General features: G+C 36.4%; 2 protein-coding genes and 3 non-coding genes across 5 annotated transcripts; 2 read left to right on the top strand and 3 right to left on the bottom strand.

Annotated features, from left to right (window-relative positions):
- Window positions 1-1591: 1591 nt before the first annotated feature.
- LOC135072279 (troponin C, isoallergen Bla g 6.0101) lies at window positions 1592-17852 on the bottom strand. The gene is made up of 6 exons (XM_063966219.1): window positions 17634-17852; window positions 17470-17497; window positions 15593-15736; window positions 13646-13765; window positions 9456-9587; window positions 1592-1764 (listed from the first exon to the last, which is right to left on the bottom strand). Exons 1-6 carry the CDS (start codon window positions 17634-17636, stop codon window positions 1730-1732), a joined length of 462 nt encoding a protein of 153 aa, XP_063822289.1. The 5' UTR covers window positions 17637-17852; the 3' UTR covers window positions 1592-1729.
- On the top strand, window positions 2774-9006 carry LOC135071968 (uncharacterized). The gene is made up of 3 exons (XM_063965874.1): window positions 2774-3833; window positions 4221-4403; window positions 5045-9006. Exons 1-3 carry the CDS (start codon window positions 3476-3478, stop codon window positions 5107-5109), a joined length of 606 nt encoding a protein of 201 aa, XP_063821944.1. The 5' UTR covers window positions 2774-3475; the 3' UTR covers window positions 5110-9006.
- Trnat-agu (transfer RNA threonine (anticodon AGU)) lies at window positions 12637-12710 on the top strand. Its single transcript has one exon. It is a non-coding gene; the product is annotated as a tRNA-Thr (tRNA).
- On the bottom strand, window positions 12867-12940 carry Trnat-agu (transfer RNA threonine (anticodon AGU)). Its single transcript has one exon. It is a non-coding gene; the product is annotated as a tRNA-Thr (tRNA).
- On the bottom strand, window positions 13175-13248 carry Trnat-agu (transfer RNA threonine (anticodon AGU)). The gene has a single exon. It is a non-coding gene; the product is annotated as a tRNA-Thr (tRNA).
- Window positions 17853-27216: the final 9364 nt, after the last annotated feature.

The raw sequence follows: 27216 nt of genomic DNA on the forward strand, positions 1-27216 counted from the left end.
ATAAACCCCGGATAACGAAAATATGCCATGATCCATCATTATGTTCTTTGCCTTACTTCTATCTAGCTTTGCAAATGGTTTGCAGTGAAACAAAATAGAACTACGAGTACGTCGCTCCACCATCCATCTTCCTAGCGAATAATGTATGCAAGCTTCCGGGATTCGAAGGATCCGAAATTATACAGTTCTCATTTAAACATACCAGTTCGCAGAAACGTTCACTAATTTGAGCTTTTAACGGTTAAGCACAGTGTGCCCACGATGAAAGAGGGTTTCTCTGAAAATGCTTAATAGGATTTCACGAAAAATCGGCTAATTTTCATTTAAAAAGTTTGTATACATTTATCTGATTAGTTTGTCTTTTGTTTATGACAAGCTATTAATAAAAGATTCCTAGTAGTATATCTTTGAACTTAAGTTTTTGTATTAATAAAACTTTTTCGTTTTCTGCTGCTAAGCTCTGCAACAGTGAAATTTAAAATTGTCGATACTTTGGAAACTAAATCTAATTTTAGATAGGACAAATCAATTTATGTTTTTTCAGAAACAGTTCAATAACAATTATAAAAATACTCAGTAACAAGCAGCAAAACAGGTCTGCAGTGAGATACAATGTCAATTAGTAATTTCAAACTATTTAAAACAGTCTGGATGAGTATTGAATTCCATCTTAAAATGTCCGAGACACAAGCAAAGTCACAGACATCCCGTCTGCTCTAATACAGTTGCATTTCTAAGACATCTTACAACCGTTCTGTGACGTAAAATTGCATTCGCAATATTTATAGCTCATTCGCAAACGCGTTATAATTTCTCGAGCACATGTCGTGGAAATAGCTCGGTAGTAAACGCTGGAAGAATCGGTATGACTGCCAGTAGTAAGGCTATGTACAGACGATGCCACAGCATTCTTTAAGTACTGTGAGCTATTTCACACAAACTATGCAAAACATTATTTTCAAAGTAACTAAATCTAGAATTAACTTATTTAGAATTATCTTTGTTGCAAAATAAAACAAAGTAGGCCAAAATCACATATTTTTTAGGACTTATTGCTAATTTTCGGTTACACTCTTTAAGTAGGAATATCTTGGAAAGAATTAAATAAGGACGGTAGGTCTCATAGTGATATCTGTCAGAATAACCCTAGACTACCTCCCGTTATCGGTTTCGCCACTAATTACCAATCGCCCTGTATAATAAAGAAATTGTGCATTATAGAGCTATGCTAGAGTGTTATTAATTTAGAGGATATATTTTAGCTGTATCCACGTTTGTTGTTAGCCTTATTTACAAAGTTGCATTTACCACTTCCACAGTCTTCAGCATTTGTCATAATAATTTACTGAATGTTTTACATGACGCTTTTAACGAAATACTCTTTAGTCGCCATTTGACTGAACATAATTATCGTAACACTAGAAAATAAAGTAGTAAAGGAAACTGTTTATGTATCTCATAGTATACCTGCTGCTTTTATTTATATTTATTTCCAATCATTTGTGTCTTATGGCGCTTCTCACCACTTGCCAAGGTGTCAAGCAAAATATCTTACATAAATACGGAATAAGAAAACATTAACAAAGCTGTGTTACTTATGAAAAATGTTGGTTTATTAAAAATAGCTTAACAATAAATTAACAATAACTTAATTTTTAACATAACATTACGACCACATCTGTGGGGTTTGGATGGTTCTTTTGGATAAGGTGATGGATGTTGGTTGAAGTTAGTCGTCACCGCCTGTCATGACCTCCATAAATTCTGGGAACAAAAAACAAAACTCTATAATACCCATCGAAGTTACATTAAATTGTACACGTTTCATCATCATCATCATCATTTCAGTTCTAGGACGTTCACTGCTGAACATAGGTCTCCCTCAATGACTTCCATAAGGACCGGTTGGTAGCGGCTTGCATCCAGCGCCATCCTGCGACCTTTGTAAGGTTGTCGGTCCACCTTGTGGTATATGTTGTATACGTCTATAAAATATGTTCAACATTTCGCACAAAAATACAATAGACACCTTATTATGAAAATATGTATAACAGACGCGGATACGACCACGTTATGTCTGAAATATTTACAGTTCTGTTTATGAAATCCTACTAATATTATATCCTACTTTCTTACTAATATTTTATATGCGAAAGTTTGGATGTCTGGATGTCAGGATGTTTGTTACTCTTTCACGCAAAAGCTACTGAACGGATTTTGATGAAACTTTACAGTGTTATTGTTTATAACCCAGAATAACATATAGGCTATAATTTCTGATGATCTATCACAAACTAAATTTACGCGGGTGAAGCTAGTAGCATAAATAACCTTAATAAATATTGTGAAAATATAACAGACGCGGACAAAAACATTTTATGCCTTAAATATTTATTCTGTAACCGTTCACAAAGCGGAGCATTTACATAAATGACGTGGGTGTAATACAGACACCTAATTAAACATTATTATTTCAAACAAACAGCTTGAAAGCCCACGCTAATGTAATAAATTTCGTTAAGTGTAAATATTGAATCTACTTTTATTAATAATCATTCAAAGTAAAATATTTAAATTGTTATTGGGTTCAATTTTTACAGTTCTTAGACAACGGAATAAGAAGTCAGTCACTATTTACTCATAATTATTATACTCGTACGCTATTATAGTGTCGCATGATGTAATTGTAAACTATGATGTAACTAAGTAAGGTTGTTACAGAAAGCAAAATATCTCCCCTAAATCATGTTATTTTGATTAGTGTTGCATGGCAACACTAAGCTGTGGAATTTAATTTTTGTGTAATGGCAATGTTTTCTCTCTCTCTCGTCTCGGCTCCCACGAATACACAAGTGTGTTATCTGAAGATTGTGTTTTAATAAAGAAACCCGCAGTATCCAGCCCTATCATACACAAATACGCGCGCGGCCGCGCCTCATGGTCCTTCGAGATATTTATGAAGATCTGTGGGTTGACCAGAAACCACTTGGAAGAAACGCAAGTATTCGCAATTTGGGAAGCACAACAAGGACGCCATTTTCGTTCATTCGTCGTTTGGGTCGCAATTCGCTCAGCATCCAATCAAGCAGCACGCAACAAATCGCAACCAGGTGGCGCTGTAACCGCAAACCCGATTCGTGCCGATTGTGGTGTCGACCATCGCCGAAGAAAGAAAAGGACGCAAAACTTGCAACGAGACCGAGTGCAAGCAGGACGGCAAGAACTTCGTGCAACACATTCGTTCACCCTTCGTTCAACATTCGTTCATCTGCCGCACCACGTGACGACCAACGCTACGTGCAACACCTTCAATCTCAGTTCATTCGCCAATTTTGCCATTTCCGCCATTTTGTGTTTCGCCCTTTTGTAAGCGGTTAAATTATTGTAATTGACGTAACTATTTTAAGTTAAGCATAGTTATAAGCGTGAATTTGTGTGAGAAGTTTATCCATTGTGGTGAAAAGGAAGTTTAAACATGGAGGAAGGATTAAAACAGAAAATTGCTTCGCGAGGTTACCTAAAAGGTACGATCACAAGATTGCTACAAGTTTGTGAACAAGATTTATCTTCACATTCAATCGAAATCTTAGAAGCAAAACGTGTCAGACTTGAAACATCTTTCGCAGCGTACGAAAAGCTCAACCAAGAGATATTGTACTTGGATGAAAATGACAGCGAAAACGTCGAAATAACTGAAAGCAACTATTTCGCTATTCTAACAAAGCTAGACTCAGAAATTAAAAAAAAGATGTCAACTTCCTCCATGCAAGCCTCCAAGTCACCTCACCATAATTTAACTAAGTTACCGCCAGTTACAATCCAAACTTTCAATGGTAAGTTTACGGAATACGTTCCTTTTATTAATATCTTCACTTCCATGATTCACAATGACAATACCTTAGACGAGATTCAAAAGTTTTATTACTTGCGTTCGTATTTGCGTGATGAGGCCTTCGACCTCATCAAAAATCTGCCTATTACTGCAGATAGCTACAATGTAGCTCTGGGCCTTCTCAGCAAGAGGTACGAAAATAAATACCGAATCACTGCAGAACATGTATCGCAATTATTAGATTTGAAATCAATTCCAAGGCCTTCTGCCACAAATCTTAGAGAATTTGTATGTGTAGTCCGTCAGCAAATAGCTGCTATTAAAAACATTGACCCTAATGTCATTTACTGGGACGCAATTCTTTTAAGTATTTTAATCCGCAAACTAGATAACTCAACGGCAAAGGCGTACCAACTTGGGCGCTGTATGGAAATGGAGCCCAAACTTGAAGATTTCTTGCTATTCATCGAGAAGCAAGCAATGGCGCTGGAGAATACTGAGCAGGGTCACACTTCCAGCAACAACAACAAGGTGGTGGTGACTCACATGACTACAGCAGCATGCGGATACTGTAAGTGCAATCACAAGTTATACACTTGCAAAAAGTTTAAACTTTCACCTACACAAGAACGAATGCAATTTGTAAGCATTAATAAACTGTGCAATATTTGTCTTGGTGCGCATCAGGGAAAATGCAGGTTCCATTTTAGGTGCTCAGTGTGCAAGAAACCTCACAACACACTGTTGCACAGCGATCAAGCTGCCCCCGCACCCCCTGTTTCTTTAACAGGCAACAATATATCTAATAACAATGTACTTCTTCCCACAGCAAGAGTTAAATTAGTGGCGAAGGATGGCACAGAGCTTCATGTCAAAGCTTTGCTGGACAGTGGCTCGCAAGTTTCATTTGTTACCTCTCATGTGGTCAACCTCTTAGGTTACACCCCTAAGCAAACTAACACCAAAATCATTGGAGTTTCTAATGCAAAAAGTTACACTAAATATTGCATTCCATTAGAAGTCTACTCTTTGAAAAGTCCATTTAAAATAAATGTAAATTGTCATGTAGTTGACCAGATAACATGTAAATTGCCTCAAAACAAGATTGAATTAAATGATTTTAAAATACCTCCCAACTTAACTTTAGCCGATGAGCAGTTCAGTGAACCAAGTGACATTCACATGCTAATGGCAGCTGACATATTTTTCCAGGTGCTCATACCGAGCCAAGGAGGGGCACCTCGCGAGCTGACGGCGTTGCCCACGCAAGCGCCTGAGTCTACTGGGTCTCTGGCTCGTGAGCAACAAAGCAGCAACTACTCGTCAACTGCCACAAAGGATAATTCAGCTAAGCTATTCATAACCAATACCCACTTTGGAAACATTATTGCAGGTACTGTCTCTCCTTTTCAATTACCTAAACAATGCCACAAAGTTGTTCTCAAATGTGAGTTAGGGTTGAGTGACACTATTGCTAACTTTTGGAGTACTGAAAAGGTCCCAGAAGTATATCCTGAGCATTCTTCTGAGCATGAACAGTGTGAGGAAATATTTAAAGAGTCCGTTCAGTTGAAAGACAGTAGATTTCAAGTTGCATTACCTTTAAAGTTACCTTTACCTCAAATTAATGACGTCCTTGGCGAATCTTTTCATTTGGCTCTCAAACGGTTCTATAATTTAGAAAAAAGGCTACATGCAAATCCTGAGTTATTCATGCTATACAAAAATTTCATTCATGAATACTTAGCACTAAATCATGGTCACTACATAGACATTGAAAGTTATGATTTGATGAAACAACCTGTTTATTTTCTGCCACATCATGCGGTAATAAATGACAATAGTAAAACTACTAAACTCAGAACTGTGTTTGATGGATCTATGAAGTCAAGCAATAAAGTATCATTAAATGACTTACTATTAAATGGGCCTGTAGTTCAAAGAGAATTATTTGACATAATATTGTTATTTCGATTAGGTGATTATACTTTCACTGCTGACATCAAGCGCATGTTTCGCAATATAAAAGTAGATCCGGAATACACTTCTCTTCAGAATATACTATGGAGGGACGATCCCACCGAGTCAGTGCAATGCATTCGATTAGATACTGTAACGTACGGGTTGAAAAGCAGTACATACATTGCCACTCGCTGTTTAGATGAGCTAGCAAATAGATATAGGGACGAATTTCCTCTAGCCTCATCCATAATTAAAAATAATGTGTATTGTGATGATATTTTATTTTCTCACAATGATCTCGAAACTGTGTTTGCGGCACGTGACGAATTGCGTAGATTACTGTCACTAGGTAGTTTTGAAACTCACAAATGGAGCTCCAATGACAGTCAAGTTCTATCTGATATACCAATCAATGACTTGCATTTTGATAGTCTTGATTTGCAAAAAGACAACTTTAATATGAAGGCTTTAGGTCTTACAGTAAATGTGAAGCATGATCACTTCATAATATCTTCACCACAGCCATTTGATTCAAACAAAATCACTAAGAGAACTATTTTGAGTTATATAGGCAAATTCTATGATCCAATGGGTTTTGTTAGTCCTATTATTGTCTCAGCCAAGTCTATAATGCAAAAACTTTGGCTGCAAAAATTAGAGTGGAATGACAGTCCCCAACCTGAGGTGTGTCAGGAGTGGCAATCTTTTACAGCTGACTTAGCTGCAATGAAACCAATTTTATTACAAAGAAATTTAAGCATTTCAGACGTTGACACAGCTGAATTAATCGGATTCGCAGACGCATCCAGTACGACTGGCTACGGCTGCTGCGTATACCTTCGCTGGTCCAGCCCCACAGGTACTGTGAATGTGCAATTACTCTGCTCGAAGTCGCGCATCAATCCTATACAAAAGAAAGGTATGACTGTGCCAAAGTTAGAGCTAAATGCTGCACTCATACTTTCAAAGTTAATTTTTAAAGTTTATGATGTTCTTAAAACAAAAATTAAAATTAGTAATGTTTACTTATTTACCGATTCTAAAATAGTCCTTGCATGGCTTAGTACCGATCCAACAATGCTCAAAGCATATGTTGCAAACAGAGTAATTGCCATTCGCCAAACCTGCGATCAATGGGACTGGCTGTATGTGAAGTCAGCTGACAATCCTGCGGATCTTGTAAGTCGCGGAACCAAGCCAGGTGAATTGCTAGGGTGTGATTTGTGGTGGCATGGTTCTCAATTTCTTCAAACTAGCAAGCTTGACTTTTCCTCTTGCTATACGGGTCTACCTGTCGACTTACCTGAAGTGAAACTCTGCTCAGCCTTCTCCTGTAACGTTGTGTGTGACGATTTCGATCAGCTTGCATTTATATTTCAGCGTTTGCATGATTGCTCAGATATACATAAAATGACTAGGTTGTTAGCTTATATCTTGAGATTTTTAAATAATTTAAATAAAAATAAACAAAAATTAAATGCATCATTTTTAAGTGCACAAGAACTTAACAATGCGTTAATGCTATTAATAAAGTACGAACAACATACCTATTTTCAAACTGAATTAAATTTATTGCGCAATGGCAAGAATGTTAAGGGAAATTTAGCTAATCTGCACCCCCATATCGACGACCAAGGGCTTTTACGTGTGGGTGGTAGGCTTCATCACGCAGATATCGCTTACGCACAAAAACATCCCATAATATTACCGAAAAGTTCTATTGTCACTAACTTGCTTATACGAAGTGAACACGAAAGGTTACTGCACGCAGGGCCTAGGCTTTTACTTGCGCATTTAAACCAAAGGTATTGGATTGTAAACGGCTTAATGGAAATTAAGAAGATAACTCATAAGTGTATTACATGTTTCAGACAAAAAGCCACTGTGGCCAAACAGCTGATGGGGTCCTTGCCAGCTGCTCGCGTCACTGCGACCAGCCGTCCCTTTGAGAAGGTCGGAGTGGATTTCGCCGGGCCTATTGATGTCAAGCTATCGCGAGTGAGACGATCTGTAGTTGGTAAAGGTTACATCTGCGTGTTCGTCTGTTTTACGACGAAGGCCGTCCACTTGGAATTGGCCTCAGATCTAACCACTGAAACCTTTCTCGCTTGCTTAAGAAGGCTGATATCACGAAGAGGATTGCCCGCCGAAATTCACTGCGACAATGCTAGTACTTTTAAATGTGCACGGTCCCATCTAGCTGAGCTTTACAAATTGCACACTTCCCAGAGTCACCAAGCAGAAGTACATCATTTCGCAACACAACGCGGTATTGCTTTTAAGTTTATCCCCGCTTACTCACCTACCTTCGGGGGACTATGGGAAGCTGCAGTTAAAAGCACAAAATATCACCTAAAAAGAGTTCTGCAAAAAACTGTACTTACCTATGAGCAACTTAGTACTGTGTTAACAGAGATAGAAGCAATACTCAACTCGAGACCCCTTCTACCTCTGTCATCAGATCCTGATGATTTTTGTTATTTGTCACCAGGACATTTCATTATTGGCTCTCCTCTAACTATGTATCCGGAACAGAATGTTGTCGTTCCGCGAAATAAATTAAAATTTTGGCAATTATGTACTAATTTAAAACAAATGTTTTGGAAAACTTGGCATAAGAAGTATCTTAATGTATTGCAAAATAGGCCAAAATGGAGAACAGATTGCAATGATGTAAAAGTAGGAAGTTTAGTAATTTTAAAAGATGATAACACTCCTTCAATGTCATGGCCTATGGCTAGAATTATAAATGTTTTCCCTGGGCATGACACAAAAGTTAGAGCAGTAGAAGTAATGACATCTAATAAGAAAACTCATGTTCGTGGCATACATAAAGTGTGTCTCTTGCCAATAGATGATAATCTGTAAAATGTTATCACTTAATTTTAGAAGTTAAGACTAATTAATGAACCTACTGTTAATTTAGTTACATGTGCATAATATCTTATGATTACTTACAAGATGTAACAAATTACATTATGTATTGTACAAAATGTGTACTGTGATGAGTATTATAAGTCTAACTTACCTTTAGTTACCTACTAATTAATAGTAAAATTAATGTTGTGTAACTATCAAATATTTTCGCCCTTCCTGGGGCCCCAGTATGTTGCATGGCAACACTAAGCTGTGGAATTTAATTTTTGTGTAATGGCAATGTTTTCTCTCTCTCTCGTCTCGGCTCCCACGAATACACAAGTGTGTTATCTGAAGATTGTGTTTTAATAAAGAAACCCGCAGTATCCAGCCCTATCATACACAAACACGCGCGCGGCCGCGCCTCAATTAGGTAGATTCTATTAGGTACACCCATTTTTGCCATCTATATTATAGCATGGTTCTCTTCATTATCATCATTTCAGCCATAGGACGTCTAATGCTAAACATAAGCCTCCCCCAATGATTACCATGTTGACCGGTTGGTAGCGGCCTGCGGCCTGCGGCCAACGCCTTCATGCTAAAATTTATGATGTCGTCGGTCCACTTTGTGGGTGGACGGATAAAGTACACTAAAGGACAGCTTTTTGGCCCGTAGTTAAATTAATTACTTGTCCAATTTTATGACAAGCCAAGCCGTATTAGCCGTGTTAATGCCCTCAATATACACGACACGTACCTATGTCAGGGTGAGTGCAAACTAGATCAAAAGTAATAAAATTACCATCAAAGTCAACGGTTCCCGAGCCGTCAGAGTCAATCTCCTCAATCATCATGTCGAGCTCCTCGGCGCTGATCTTGTCATCCAGCTCCCTTAGGATCTCTCTAAGCACAGCCGTCGTGATGTAGCCGTTACCTGGGAAAAGAAACAAATGAATAAATATGCGCATAAATGGAGTTGCCTCCTCAACCAGTCTGGCCATGTGTGGGGAGTGTAGGCCAAATCATCAATTTGCCTCTAGTAAATTAGAAAGGATCTTGCTCCTGCAGTGGATACTAAATGATCTGATGATGCGTATAAGAGGACAGAAAAATCCAGGACTCCGTTCTTATGTAGGTAGTTAATAAGGTTTATTACAAACCATTTATAATGCTTTGTCGTCATGGTTTGATTTCACATAAAATATGTCAAAGCTGAGAAAATAGCGTTGTAACTTTCTTTCAGATAGATTCAGTCTACTTCAGGACAGTATTAGCTTCTTAATTGGTTATTTGGCCATTGTGACACAACAAAGCCAACCAAACTAAAGGCCCTACTATAGGTACCACCATTCTATTATTATGTCACATCGAATTCTATCAGACTTACAAAATACATGACAATAGTTAATAAGTGAATATTTTAATACTTTTACAAGCCAAATAGATGCAGTATGTACTGACTGTCATTTTTATTAGATTTTTACTACATCAAACATTATCAATATCATAATTATTGTAAAAGTATATCATTTATCCTATACTAATTTATCCTATAAATAACACTGAAAATACCTCAAAGTAAAGAGATCTGACTCTCCCAGTGAAATATAGAGTGCATTCGAATAATAACCCTCCCACGCTATCTGGTAACAAACACGATTTTGCAATACGTTTTGCCTTGATGCACCTGATGCACATTTTATAAATACTCCAAGGTATGCTTTTAATAAATGACGCTAATTATCACTGTCGCAATCACTAATTATTCTAAACGACTTTAGAAATATTTGTGACCAGTTACAAATATAGTACATCTACCTATGTGTATTATGTCATCTTTATACCCACAGCACTACACCTTAAGTTTACACAACGATACTATAATAATTCATTGTTATTGCCTTCTTTTATTTTAGTTTTCCTAACAGAATGATCAATTATTAGATTGAATTCAATTTTAAATTTCTGCTGCCAAATATGTAGTCAAATCGTTTCTATATTGGCTCACATAAAATTCTATATCCTATTCTTTGTCTTACTACCGATTTTTGTTCATAATAATCTCTCTTCATAATTTTATTTTTCATACTTTTTTTATTCATACATTTTTATTACTACCATCGGAGCTCATAACAGTTAGTAATCATAATTTTTTTATCAATACTGTCACTACCAAGAACCGTTTAAAATACATAATTTTTATTTTCAGTACTTTTTTCTTCATAACATTCATTGATCATATTGTTTTAATTAATAATGTTGTTACTAAGAACATACTTCAACTCATAATGTTGTTGTTCAGATTAATTTACTTTATAACAGACATACTCATATCTTTAAAAAATCCTATATAATTTAATAGAGTAGATAAGCATGCAGAGCATGCAGCATGAAAGCAAGCATGCAGCATGCATTGGTATCTCCTCGTCTCCGGCGCTGCGGGATGTGCAGCCCTTCCGCCCTTGCGTAACGAGGCTCAGGCGCCCACGCTTGCTTCCGCAGCTTCGGCTTTTTGGATCGCCATCGGCGCCTTCGGCGCCTCGGCGACCAACCTCATCCGCTCCAGCTCGCCCGGGCGCCTGAGCCTCGTTACAGCGGGCGAGGGCTGCCCTCCCTCCGCGCCTCCGGCTTTTAAATTACACTCTAGGGGTAGGGCAGACAAGACTACGTGGAGTCGGTTTTGCAGCGATTCGTTTCTGTCACGTTAGTTTTACAAAATATTGCCTGTTTTGGACCATTTCAAATTAATTTAATGTTAAAATACGATTTAATACGAATATAGACATCATGATTTTCAATAATATGGATAAATACACTTATGAGTAATAAAGTTATGAAAACAAATATTAGGATACATCACATTTATGAATATTATAGTTATTTATTCGAATGATTATGAGTTTCGATCATTAGTATAGAAAAATATATGAAAACAAATATTAGTAAAAACTAAGTGTATGATTAGTGATATTATGAATATCAATGATTATGTTTTTAAATATGTAGGTTTTAAATTTTTTATGAAGAATGATCATTATGGTATCAAATTGTATGAGAAATATTTTCGGACCTCCAATGATAGGAATTGAAAAGTTATGTAAGAAAATGCGCTACCAGTCAAATCATTGTTTATTGTAGTATGGATGTAATATGGAAGATACCTTTGTTAATAGCAAATACTGATTTATATTACAAGCACCGTTTTCAGCTATATTAATATTTAGCAGATTAATTCCTTGTGAAATTAATCTGCTTAACCTTAAGCGTGCTGCTGACGGCTCAAGGCTTTAATATAATAATGTACTTGTACAATGTAATATTATGTAACGACATCCTTATACAATTAGATATTAACTCATAATACATTATTACGTAACAATTTACGGTGATGATTTGTTGATGTACGATTATGCGTTTACTTTGAAGAGTCTTCGACCGTGCCAAATGTAATTTGTTCATATTACTTATTATAGTGACTACCAAGAAAGGAAATTAATTTGTAAATTGTATACCAAAACTTCCTTTGCTTAGGTACATAATTTTGATGACAATCTAATATTTATAATTCTTAAATATAACTTTAACTTTTCTTGCTCTAGGTTCAAAATTGTGCGTCTATAATACTCAGAAGCTTATTTGCCTAGACCTTGAGAATCATAAGTGCGAATTGAGTTGGGTAAAATCACACATATTGAAATATCCTTTTGCGTTTCTAGGACAGTTGTAATATTTTTTTGTTATAAAAATTTTTGATTCTAATGCATAGAATCTCAAGAATAACTGGTCGTATAAACTCATAATAATTTTATCAGTTTGGGAATGTAGGTATTTGTGCTCTACAAAGTCATTAGCTTTAATTATCTTGTAACAATAAGATTATCGAATATCGTGTGGGAGTTTTTAAAGTCTAAAATAATTCCGCAGTTTGCATGCAGTGGACCGAGCAACGTTTACAAGTGGCTATTTTTGACGCCGCCGCCAGAGGCGCCGTGGCTTAGTTGGTTAAAGCGCCTGTCTAGTAAACAGGAGATCGTGAGTTCGAATCTCGCCGGGGCCTCAGTTGATGTGTTCTTTTTTACTAGGAAATAGTTTGAAGTACTATAATGTTTTTTATTTTACAAAATGATGATGATAGGAAAATGGTACTTACCGCTTACAAACTATTCAAAAGAGGGGGATTTTGAGCAAAAAATGTACCCACAGTACTTGTTTAAGGCCCCGGCGAGATTCGAACTCACGATCTCCTGTTTACTAGACAGGCGCTTTAACCAACTAAGCCACGGCGCCTCTGCTTTCCGCTTTAAAATAACCACTCAAGAATCCCTCAGCCGACTGCATGTAAGAAAAATTTTCAACATAGAGTCATAAGAAATTGTATGGCTGAGTTGCACCATCTTACTTTAATTTTGACAAACGTCAAAAATATGTCAAACTCCATACAAAAAGCACCGGTTATCGTCATAGTTACCGTTAAAGTTAGGTGGTACAACTCAGACTATGTAAAAAAACACACAACTATTGAGGCCCCGGCGAGATTCGAACTCACGATCTCCTGTTTACTAGACAGGCGCTTTAACCAACTAAGCCACGGCGCCTCTGATACGTGGCCAGACAAAAACAATAGCTACATTCATTTCATAAGCCTGTGTTCAGCGGTAGAAATTATGTTAACGAAAAAAGGAAAATCCCAAGTAATATTAATGGCTTGATGCCAATAAAGCTATTGCAATTATATTTTTGTTTAAATTGTGAACGTTATTTTGTCATCACACCACATACTGAAGTTTAAACTATCGTTGATTTATCCCTCAATAAAATCAGTTATTTCGGGGTATTTTCTAAACTTGGAATAATTTATAAACTAAGTATTAGACAATATCACTACTTTTTTAACCGACTTCAGCAAAAATACTGTAACTTTTAGGTTACAATATTTTATAAGTTAGGTAAAATCTTTCTTCGTAGATAATTTGTAGAGTTCAATGTATTTACCTTCCTTATCGTATAACCGGAATGCCTCTTTAAGTTCCTGCTGCATCGCTTCCGCATCTTCTTCAACCATGAACCTGGAAGCCAGGGTTACGAACTCCTCGAACTCCAGCTCTCCCGAACCTGAAATATTGATATGATTCTTTAATTAAACAACCTCTTTTAACTTTGCTATTAAATGGACGTTAAGAAACCTCTTCCTATGGTCCATTTATAATTTAATAATTTTAAATAGGTATTAACATTCAAATTCGCATGTGAAAAAGCTATGTAATTAGTATACGAATATAAAAAGTAATTTGTATACGAATTTTTATTTTATTTCTTACCAAATACGACCTTGGTTTTCAAATGTGTGAGAGCAGAAAATTTTGCGAGCAACTATTTTGCGTTGTGCGCCTACATTGAACATCCATGATAATTTGCTTTTAGAGTAGTTTTTTCTGATCCATTGTTGATTGGGATGTATGGAAAATTTACTGTAGTTTTACATAGCGGTAATCCATAAAGCTTTTATATTTGTATATTATATTTAATAACTTTGAACTTTAATAGAGGTAAATATTTTGTGTAAAGTTAATGCTACGAGTATGTCTAGAAACACAAAATAATCCTAAAATCTACATTTCTTTAAGGCTCTTTAAGATACATTCTTAATTTATTTTGTCAAGGCACCTAATTACATTGCCTTTAGTGTAATATTACTCGAAAGTATAGAATAAACAGTATCAGCAAATAGCCATCAGCATTCCAGAATGAACGTAAAATTAACTGATGAATTGTTTATCTCCACGCCACGATAACACGCGATAAATTGTATCGATTCGATTGCCGAGTAAAGAGTAATGAGCGATAATATTGAGCTATTGAGAGATAAAAATACTGTGCGTAATTTGTTGCATTAAGTTTATATAACTGGTATGGAAAGAATAAAAACGGTTGGTTATAGTATGTTTTTATTAGCTAGATGCGCGATAAAGACTTTCGGTGACAAACTAAAATATATTTAGCTAGAATGTCCGTTTACAAATATACATTATTAGCTAGAAATGCTAGAATTGAAGGGAAGCCTTTCAAGTCCTGCGAATTGAGACACAGCAGAAATCAATTGTTACGCGGTCTTAAGCGACCGCTTGGGGTTTGGTGGGCTAGAAAGCAAGCAAGGTCCGCATAATAATATTAGAGTAAGATTCCCATGTAAAGGCTGCCTATAATATTCTAACTAATATTGGGATCACGACAGTTCGGCATCTGAATCTGAATGGTAGAAACTTAACGATCTATAGCTTGACCGCAAGACCTGTGCCGCTTTAGTATTTAGTCAGCAGCGAAATGCGGTTTGCGGAAAGCACGGTTCTCTCTGTAATTTAGTCGTAGATGTCAAAGATAAAATCTGTTACTTATTTTCGCGAATGTAAGGTCGTCCATAACTTCAAACTCCTCCTATGTTCTTCTGATTAATTTCGTTGCGCGTCCAATGATAGTTTAACTTTCCCCCGGGACAAGCTTGACCGTCACTGGTTGGGTTTTTATTGGCGGTCAAGCTGTAGATCCTGGCTATCCTGGAGTTGCAGCGGTGAGAACGAGAGGTGGAAAGAGTCCGTAACCGCACGTGAAATAAAACCTCCAGAAATGTCCAGAAATGCTGCCAGGAGCGGCATAGATCTAGTGGTCAAGCTATAGAAGGGTACAGGGGCAAAACAAGAAATGTCACAAAAACAAAAAGTTATGTAATGAACATTTAAATTTATTAAAGTTTAAAATATTCTTATGTGTCACTTAAAATTATAAACTACTAATATCAATACATATGACTATTACTTGTTTTTACGCTTTTTGTATAATTTCAAATAAATATTGCCATCAAAAATATACTCTTGAATTTTAGGGACGTTCCTTGTTTTGCCCCTGTACCCTTCAAGTGCCCTATGTAATAAGATATCTACTGACCGTCCACGTCAACTTCATCGATGATCTCCTTCAGGGTCTCGTCGGAGACCTGGTGGCCCAGCATGCCGAGGATGGTGCCCACCATCACGGTGCCGATGCAGCCTTTCTTCTCCTGGTCGAACGCCTCGAAGGCCTTCTTCAAGACTGCAAGAAAAGTTTATTTAGTTTGGAATAGTTTGTAATAAGATCCTGTGATTGGCCTAATATTGACATACAATCGATCAAAGCTTTCTAATTAGAATAATGATAGCGTTGCGCGCTGTCCCGACATAAATATTTTTAGTTGATTTCCCAGAATTCAAATAAGTACACTTATGTTTTTTCACTCTTCGACCATAATATTGGTAATGAAGTATTGGTTTCTTTGTATGGACATGGATTTTAATTTAGTATAGGATACAATAAGAATGGTGAAATAATGTTTTTTTAATCTATGTTGGTAGGTAGGTAATTTTTTACTCATATTCATCGTCCCGAGGACGCACGTAATTTCGTCTGATTTCTAAAATATAAAGGACCACAAACCACAGTAAATTGAAACTGCCCTTAAAACAAGAACTTAATTTAATTTGTAGGTCATTTGACCTTTAGGTCCCTATTGCCTCAACATTATACCAAATAACGACACAATGAGCTGCCGTTATATATTTTTATCAGACAATAAATAAAACAAAGTGCTATTAAGATATCGCTTACATTGTATCTTTACTGTTACTGTATTACCTGTCCTAAAAACATTTTATGAACTCTTAAAGCAACAACTTGTTATATTATAAAAGATGTTTTAGCCTTTGTAACGAATATTATGAAGAAATACCAAACTAGCTTTATTTAACAGACTGAATTGTTAAACACTACTGAAAGTCTCCGATTATTGTAAAAACAAATTGCTTTAGACGGTTTTTACTTGAACAGCAAGCTTACCCAAATGCCATTTAGTGACTTAGTATTAGAATACTATGAATATTGTTGAGTAATTTTAAATTCAAATGAGTAACAAGGTAACACAATCGCAAATTGACAGTCGACGCCAACTTTTCTTTGACCCGAGCTTTTAGCTTATAGCTTCCTATCATATAAAGTAGGTACCTACCTAATGTATTCATTGTTTTCCTTAACCCAAGCTTTAAGCATCTAGCTTTCTATTAAATAAACTCATTTGTTTTATTAATTGTTCATACCTACAATTTGTAAAAATGAGCCAAACATCTGTCATTATAATTCACCTCTAGTGGCCCAGGCGTAATAAAAATACTCGTAACTAGAAAGCAGTTACTGAAAAATATTACTCTTACTCAACAAGCGACTGCTTCAATAAATCTCTATTAAAAGAAACAAGTAATAAGATTCCGTGAAATGGCCTTATGAATATGTAACTGTGTACGTAAATAGAAACTGAAATTGTTTTTTAAAAATGTTTCCAAAACCACAGGGATTTCAAGTGTTTTCTTGGAATGAAGTAATTTATTTCGTGCGTAAAACTTTTTTAATTAACTTTAGTTAAATGTCAAAGGTGAAAAGTGTTTAGCTACAACATAAACTGTGAGTAAGGGGTATTCTACATCTATAAATTATAAAACCTAGAACATGCACCCTTCAACGGACAAGCTAGCTTTAAATACTTATTCAATTGATTGGCAACCATAACTCAAAGCCAAAAAGTTCATAATCAGATGGTCATTGTAATCCACTGACCTATAAAGGTTTAACTGCACAAATAACTAAAAGGTCAAATGAGTTCCGAAATAATAAAGTGATTAGTTATTGTCAACTAATAAGGCTTGGAAATAAAAATAACTTTACGGGCATCATAAAGCTCTAATTTGTAAGAAAAATAAAGTTGTTATACAAATAACAAAATTTAAAAAAATACTCACTGGCAATTTGGTCCTTGTTAAGTTCTTCCTGTAAACCACAAATAAAAAAGGATTAGTTCACTCTAAACTGAACTTTCAAACACACGAGAGCTTTTAAAGCTTCATCTTCATTAACACCACAACAGCTTTTTTTTAAAACACTAAGTTTGAAAAATACTAATTACCATTTTTCACAATCACTTGTTCACAGGAATTGGATGAAAGAGTATGCTATGGTGAACCAGAGGAGTAGGAACACGAGTCCTTTTATCTGAATAGACTGTGCGACTGATCGAAACCGCGAGCCGATGTCACCCAGGTTGGCTCGGTCTCACGGGGACACAGGTTCATCTCCTGTTACAGGCCGCGATTCACGATGTCGCGCGGCGCGAGTCGCTTTTAAGAGTTCTGCTCGTTAAGGCCACTATACATTATATGCAAATGCCGGATGTCCACTACCATGTGCCTCTCGACGGCAGGCCAACTACGCATTTCACTAAATCAATTAATTGACCATAAACCATTTGGGATATAATCAATTTCCAATCAGCCCTGGACGACTGCCACTTTTTAAAAACAACAATAAGCTCGAAGTGCGTAAACTAATAAATAAAATTCTCATGTCGCAGCGTTGGTAACAAAACTCCTCTAAAATGGCTTGACCGATTCTTACCAGTAGATCTGAGAATACGTAAACTATTTTCTTACCCCTAGGTGATAAGGGTTTTTCACACGTACGAAGTCGCGGCCACGGCTAGTTTAATATTATAAAAGCTATATGAATATTATCATGCTGTTCTGAGATTCTACTCCAGTCTTTTATGATTTCAAAGATTTATAATGCCGTTGGGAGTCTCATGGTATGCTGGAATTACTTACATTGTAAAGTGAACGTGACATTTTCATAAAATACAAAAGCGTATCTATGATGCAGCGAGATGTTGTTAAGATGCCATTCGGGAGCGCTCGACGAGAAATAAGTTGACTTCATTCAATTTTGTACTGTAATGAAACTACTTGTACTTGTCTGGAATTCAAAAAAAGCTAAAAAGTTTCAGCCAATTTAATCACGATCTTAAACCTTACTATAATATTTTTTTTACTTTACTAGCTATACTTTACTTAAGTTAGTAACTATTTTGTATTGAGATAAAGGTAGTGTATAATTATGTTATGTAATAAAACATCCTTCTGTAGGTGATATAATAATATGCTGAGTAGTATAATAGCGGTTCTGTGATAACTTTGTTAAAATCGCCCGATGTATTGAAGACAGCCTGTCCAACTCCAGTGTAGGTACACAGCAGGTGTCATTGTTTATTGATACTCTTAAACCATAATTATGATAGTATACTAGTGGTCATGATGACGTGGTACCTGTACCTAATAGCTGAAAGCCACGTAAACTTTTTTCATTCTATAAATTAAAAATAATTCCTGAATCAAAATCATACACTGACCCCGCCGAGGCAACGCACACGTAATGTAAATGAACATAATGTTCTAAATGAGGGTTGCGCAGGGAAGACAGGTGCGCCCGATCGGGACAGTGACATATTTGTTGCGATCGCCGCTTTCCGACGCTGCCAACGGGCATGCAGATTTAAAATAGTTGTTTAAGGTAAACAACAGTAATACTTACTGTTTGTTTGGATTGTAACGGGTCAGTTTGGGTTTCGGAGCTTTTAATGTAAAGCCCTCGATTCATAAGTGTATTTGCCTACTCGTGGAGGCCGTTAGTGAGATCATAGCTGGACGAATGAAAAATTAAGTGAGATAATCTCTGACCCAAACCCTCAACCTACAAGCTGGCCAGGTAGGTATTCGTATTACTGACATATAACAACTTTTTTTTTTTCGGTTCTTAGATATTATTAGTACCTATTGTAAAGGTTACAATAAGAATACCTTACTTATTAAATTGAGATCCAATCAATTTTTTGGTTAATATTTATCTGTAGCTTACAGGCAAACAATATTTAACTAGAGTTTCGGTTTGAATAAGTGTAAAAATAAAGACCCTTTTTTTTTTTTTTTTTTTTTTATGTGATAGGAGGCAAACGAGCAGACAGATCACCTGATGGTAAGTGATTACCGTCGCCCATAGACACCCGCAGACCCAGGGGCGTTACAGGTGCGTTGCCGGCCTTTAAGATAAAGATACGCTCTCCTCTTGAAAGCTTGCAGGTCGTATCCGTCCGGAAACACCGCAGACGACAGTCCATTCCACAGTTTGGTTGTACGGCCGTTCTATGAACTATACTATCATATTTTGCGATATAATTTGGAAGATCTCCGCCTTAACCTTACCTAACCCCAACATATGCATGTAACTTAGGTTGTTGTTAGTAGCAGGATTATAAAGTAGCTAACTAACATTCTACATAATCCCCGTTTACTGCAGGTACTCGTAATTTGACGTACATTAAGTCATAAACTCCACACGCTACAGCGCGAAGTTGTAAAATGTGCTCTGTGCGAGTCGAGTGCAACTCATTGAATTCCATAGTGCATGACAGAAAAAGTACTAAGTTATAACTCTGATATGAAGGGTACTTCAATATCAGTGGCATTTCAGAGCCTTTTGATTTGGCCGCGCGGCCACTGCACCCGAGATAGCCACCATAGCATATAAAATATATCACACTATGTTTTTGGTTGCGTAATGTCACTATCTATACTAATATTATAAATGCGAAAGCAACTCTGTCTGTCTGACTGTCTGTCTTGCTTTCACGCCTAAACCACTGAACCGATTTTGATGAAATTTGGCATAGAAATAGTTTGAGTCCCGGGAAAGGACATAGGATAGAGGATTTTATCCCGGTTTTTGAAACAGGGGCGCGCGCGATATTTTTTTTCTGTGACAGATAAAATTCCACGCGGGTGAAGCCGCGGGCGGAAAGCTAGTTACAAATAAAGAAGATCGAAAAGTGTTTAATGTGAACGTTATTCAAAAGGAAAAATTGCTTATCTAAAATTCATAAAGGAAAGCGCTGGATGCAGGGTGCTATCAACCGGCCGATCTGAAAATCATTGGAGGAAACCTATGTACCTATAGCATGGAAAGTCCTTGCTAGTCCCTGCATAGGTATGGCTGAAAAGACGATGGTGATGACGATCTATCCTAACAAAATATTGCCATAACTTTTTATGTCGGTTCAAGGCTTTCAAACTACGATAAGATGATCATTATCAATAAGTTCCTTAAAGATATTATGAAAAGTTATAGCGTATTTTATTGCATAATTTTTTAAGTAAGGACTCAAGCAAAAAGCTTAAAAAAGCTCAACAAAATATGAATATAACAGTGACATTTCAAGAACGGACTCGTCAAAGCTCAAGTGTCGAAACAGGAGCTTTTAACTTGAAACTTTTCTGGCAGCAAAGGTCTTCTTCATTCATGTTTTATTATTGTTTGCTGTCTTTATTTTTAGACACGACAACTAGTTAGTTTACTACTCTTTTAAAATATATTTCTGTATTCATGCAACTTATTGAGGGTGTAAAGAATTGAGAGAAAATGGAGAAAGAAAAACTTATTAATTTTCTCCATTTCCTTTTATGAAATGAAATGTACAATAAATATAAGTCTATTCTGGAGGGCACTATTTTACAGGGATTAGTTGAAGAGTTCATCAATAATTAATTGGCAGGTATGTTTTCTTCCATGAATTAATCCAAATTCAGTCATTATTTATTGGATAATATTCCCGTGTGATTTTCACTAATTCTGAAATCAAATCTTCTTTTACCAACTTCTTTTAACAAAACATTCCTTACCTTACCATAAGTGCTTTGTTTTTACAACTCTGATCAACTTTAATGTAATTTACGTGCTATTACTTTTCTGGAGATAACTCTGTATCTTAATTTTCTGGTGCTCAAACGTACCATATACCAATGGAATTAAAAAGATACCTTAGCCCTTTCAGCACAGAATAATACGAAAGTGCTTTCGACTTTGAAAAAATCTAGTGAATTGGTAAATCAATTTTACCGCGCCAAGACGCTTCCGATCGATCGTACGGTTCGATATATTTGCTATTTTTCATACAAAAACTTTAAATGGCGTTCAGTCGGTGCTGTGTTGAGTGACAAAGATGGACGTGTACCTGACTGCGGGAGGCGTGAAAAGTATTAATTTATTTAAATTACTTCTTTTGTGGATTTCAATGAATTTTGTGCGTATTAATTTAAATTATATCCTTAAAAAATATAATTCACTTTAATTTTATCCTTTAACCGACGACGTGATTTTTTTGTTACGCCGTCTGCGACGTGCGGTCTGTGGGACCGCTATACTGTTTACTCAAAAAGTAATATTTTTTTGTATAAAAGTACTTTGGTTTTATATTTTTTGAGAACATTATAGTATTACAAATAAACATACGTATAATTTGCGAGGAATCAATGTATATTTTTTATTTAAATATGGCTAAAACTTTTTGACCTTTAATTTCATTGAAATTACACTAGAGCTCAATAATACCTATATAACTTGAAAATTTTAATCAAAGCAAGAAAAACTATACTCCTTCCTAAATATAGTGAACATAATGAACAAAATAAAATTAAATGACACGTACATTTCATGCACAAAAAATATTTGACGTAGGGTAAACATTAGGCACAATCAGGATTTTTTTTTTACCGCATGCCAAGCATTTTCGGTATGCATAGGTAACACCTGTAAGAAAATTTCGTTTTCAATTTAGGTGGACAAAAATGTACGTCTTTTTTGCAGCTGGTGCAATGACATCAGGCTGATTTAGCATGTCAGAGCCTAGAATACATGTCACTGTTTGCTTTACTACCCGTTTTGCGGTATTTTTTTACAGACTACCATCTTTTATGTTCAAATATCAATATCATTAGAAAATGTCTTTTCCTAGGTTGTGGTGGCCCAGGATCCACCATTTTTACAAAAAATGAGTCGTCTAAAACAAAAACGCAAGTTTCAGTATGGTACAAAAATGTCACGTAGTCTGCGACGTGCGGTCCCACAGACCGCTGTTGAACTTTAAATTGAATTATCTTATTAAAACTGCCCTCGTCGATGTAACCACTACCTGTAATGGCGTTTGGGCAACTAAACTCGAAGGTACTGAGACGCTCGGGACACGGGAGTAAGCAGAACATAGCAATCCAGAAATTTCGAAAACCGGAGCGGTCTGTGAGACCGCACGTCGTCGGTTAAAGGTTATAAAAAAATAGATGTAACCGAGTACCAGGTACTCCTAAAGTTCTACAGCACGAGCGTGCATGTCGGGACGATGTTTGAATTTTTGGTAATGTAAGTAATGGAAACCTTTCGAATCTTTTAAAGGCCTGAACATCAGATTTACTCTAGAATAAACTCAAGAATGTCTCCGAGACACATAACCACCAAATAGTACAAATCCGCTGTAGAAAATACAGCCACCAGTGAAAATATCGAGAGGATACCAGGATTCTAGTACCAATAGATGAACCAAAATGATCCCTTTTATGAAAATATCTAACCCCATTTGTTATTGAATAATAGCCTCGACATCTGGGATTCAAAAAATATAAGTTATTACTAAAAACGAAAGCTCATGTTCAATTTTAAGATGCTACTACCCCCAAAATTCAGGTTTTGACAGAGTTCTAGGTTAGGGCCATGAGCTATTTTTGAATTTTTTTGCAGAAATTAGTATCTAATTACGATATCATGTCTTTATGAAGAACAATAAAGCTCCTTATATCTAAAATGTCTTTTTTTAATTAGTTTAAATTGTAATTGTAATGAAATAGCTATTCATAGGTTCATGACGGATTGATATGATCGTGCGGGGGGGTTTAGGGGGTTAAAGTCACCCCCTAAATTTTTTCGCTATTTTTCTCTATTTACTAAGATCCTAAAGACCCCAGAAACTAACGCGATTTTTTAGAAAACGTCAAATTTTTCTCTCGTGCTGAAAGGGTTAGTATATTTAATTTAATTTAGTCTCATTAAGCATAAACTGCACATTTCAGAAGTCACCACTTTGCCAAACTGTTGCTATGATATTATGTGTGCGTTCTATATACCTAGTCCGTTAAATATTTTACGCCCTCATTCACAAACATTACTATAACACGAAACTATCACAGAGCTCTATTCAACGCTGTGTCTTCGATTTGCTGCTTCTTAAGCAAGCTTCGTTTGAGAATACGGGCGTTAATTTTCTATCGAAGTCTACACGCAGTAGGTAATCCCCGGGTCTTGCGTACGCTTTTACATTAACGTAAAATGCGTGTACAAACCAATTTAACGTCCTAATTTTAGCTCAGATCCAAGCTCCACTTCTGGATGTACTACAACTCACTTTAATTAGGTCTTACACCTTATTTACCTATTTGGTTCCGTCCCAAGTTGAAACGAGCACAATAAAACCGAAACCTCGACATTGACATTAGTCCAGTGACAAAGCTGGGCGATTAAACGCCCACTGCAGTGATATATCACTATAAATCGATCAGTGTTATCGGATTACGCGGATCAAAACAAGCGTAGAGAGTTATTAAGGCAGCGCGCACACCACACGAACTGCCATGGAAATATTGGTGGCTTCTGATGTGCTGTTGACAGTAGTAAAAGATAAAAAAGAGAATGGGTCACATTTAATTCATCATCATCATCATTATTTCAGCCACAGAATCACTGCTGAACACAATGATTTCCACATCACCCGGTTGGTAGCGGCCTGCATCCAGCGCCTTCCTGCTACCGTTATGAGGTCGTCGATCCACCTTGTGGGTGGAGGTACATGGCCTCCACTCCAGAACCTTGATGCTCCATTGGCTGTCAGTTCTACGTACTATGTATGTGCCCTGTAGGCTTACCATGAGTTTACGTTAGGTAAGCTCGCTAGCGACTGCGTAAAAAATGACATTAATTGTATGACATATTCTACAGCGCCCCTAGCTGCTACTTTCAAGAAACAAAATGTTCATAGAGATTTTTGACGTACTCGCTAGCGAGCATACCTAACGTAAACTCATGGTAGGTACACTGCACTTTGACACTTCAGCCACATTTAATTAACCCTATTAAATGCATTTAAAGCCATATCTTCTTCATCGTCAACATTTTAACCTATGGTTGACTACACTGCTGGACGTTCGCTTAACGGTGGTGCCTTAGCACTTCTTCTTGAGATCATCGGACCATATACACTTGCCAAGAAACGCGTAGTCTTTTCTAGTAAAAACTTCCTACTAAGACCAGTAAGACTGAACTGAATCATGAGAAAAATAAAATATTATTTCTAACCTACCAAACATGCGTCTTAACATACGCGCAGCCTAAAATGCAAAACATTACAACGGCGCAGGCGCACTGCAGTTGGCAAATGCGCGCGCGCACTTCCAATTAATGTTTCATCTTCGCACAGTAATCATCTGTACAGGTGTTGCTCAATTAATACAGTAGATAAAACAAACATTTATATTTAGAAGGAGCTAGGTGGATTTACAATGTAATTTCTCCTATCAGCCTTGAACATGGTTTATTTAGGCTGAGTTGCACCACCTTATTTTAACCGTAACAGTAACAATAACCGGAGCTTTTTGTATGGAGTTTGACAGATTTTTGACGTTTGTCAAAGTTAAAGTAAGATGGTGCAACTCAGCCTTATTTGACCATTCATTCAATTGACGGAATGTGCCTATCAGTGGTTAGACGAGATAACTCGTATGTTTATGTATGTGATGTTATGATTTGCAGTGATATCATATTATTGATATTATCAACTACATGGAATTCTGCATTCGTGGAAATCAGTTTTATATCAGTCAGTAACAGGAAAATACAAACAATAAAATTAGCGGAAAAAGCGACGTATCACAAAAAAATAGTCACGTGGGGGAAAAAAGAAAAATATTTATCTATGTACCATTACTATAATATATGTACCATTTACTTTAAATCAATATTTACTAGTAAACTCAGAATACAGAAAATTATAGGAACCGCTTAATAACTCGTAAATTAACTTTCAAAACGTGAGCTTTAATTACCTAATTTCGATAATTAGGCGACATTAGAGTACATTAGTAAAGCTAATCTTTCGACAGATATTTTTGTTTGTATTTCCTCGACATTCAATTTATGTTAGCATTCAAATACAAATGGTAAGGCTCCAGCTCTATTTTATATTTTTTTCTGACTAAATCCCTTTCAAATTCTGAGAAAAACAAAAATGTAACTACCAATCTAGAGGAAAAATGAATACAAAATTTTAGCAAACATAAATATTAATTGCCACTCAGCCCTTTTCAATATGCTATTGGGATTTTCGTTTCTTGGAAGACAGACAAAAGGTAATTAAACTATTAATTAACAATTTATTTTATAAACATTTTGAAGATCAAAATATGAAAAATTGTAAAAAGTAAAAGCTGCTTTGTTCTTTTAGAATATTATTGAGTAATTAGTTTGAATATCAGGAAATAAACTATATAAGAGAAATACACTAGCTTCTACCCGCGGTTTCATGTGTGAAAGGTCGATGTGTCACGAAGAGTTTAATTAGTCTGTGCTGTATCGTCGTTTCAGCCAAATGACGTTCGCTGGACAAAGGCTTCCCCCAAGGTTTTCCACAATGAACGGTCCTGCGCTGCCCGCATCCAGGCTCTTCCTTTTACCAGATCTGACTTTTACCAGATCGTCGGTCCACCTAGTAGGAGGCCTGCCCACGCTACGTTTTCCAACCCACGGTCGCGACTCGAGAACTTTCCTGCCCCAACGGCTATCGTCTCTACGAGCTATGTGCCCCGCCCACTGCCACTTGATTTTAGCAATTCTGAGAGCTATGTCTGTATGCAGTATAGCTAATTAAAACCGCTTAATTTCATACAAGAAACAAAAAATTTTGGGATAGTGTTTAACATTCGTATGGATTTTCACTTATGCGTTCCGCAGATGAAACGCGTATCTGAAATGCCTTTATCGAATTCTTGGCATTAACAATGCCAAGAACACTTTGAATTTACCAAATAAGCTACTTTTTTCTAGAATGTATCTAGAAGTTATTATAGAGCAGCAATATTATCCACGAGCTTAATTTTTAATAATATGCAAAAATCAAATTTTATTGCTTAAGGTAGGAATCGCAGCCACGACTCTCCGCTTGCCGGGCTCTTAAGCTTGATTTTAAAAGGGCTGTCTTTATTAAAAATGAGTTAAGTTCAAATTACAATGCTAACAAGTCAAATAAAGAATTTTGTCTAATCAGTTTCGAAGCCCGCTTCCTACAAAGATCAATCGAGAAGTAAAACATTGCCATTTAAAAACATAACCTTTTGATTTCCGAGTTAATTATGACGAAATCACGCTGTTGCCAGCCCTGCAATGTCATTGCCAAGGTATTGTTCGGCGGAAGACAAGGGGTGCCAATCTCGATTGTAGCCCGTTTCTAACTATTGTTAGCTGTCATGCTGTGTCGATAGCTAAGGGTAACACCACGCTATAGCGTTTGTTGTACTTATGCTTCCGTGTTGCGGGTCCAATGAAAGCTTAACTTTCCCTGGGACAAACTTGACCTTCTTGACGTTTTTGGGTTAAGCTAAAGTAAGATGGTGCAACCCAGTCTAAAAGTGCCAGTCCCACACTAAAAGTAGTGTGGGTCAGCTTAATTGTAAGTACAGAACAGAGTTTTGTTGAACGCTAACCAAAAGTAAAGATATTAGTCGTTTATTTTCTGCTCCATTTCTGTTCATTCACCAAAATTATTAGGACCCTAAAAGCTTTGTAGTGTATTC

This window comes from Ostrinia nubilalis, chromosome 5 (assembly GCF_963855985.1).
Source record: "Ostrinia nubilalis chromosome 5, ilOstNubi1.1, whole genome shotgun sequence".
NCBI lineage: Eukaryota > Metazoa > Arthropoda > Insecta > Lepidoptera > Crambidae > Ostrinia > Ostrinia nubilalis.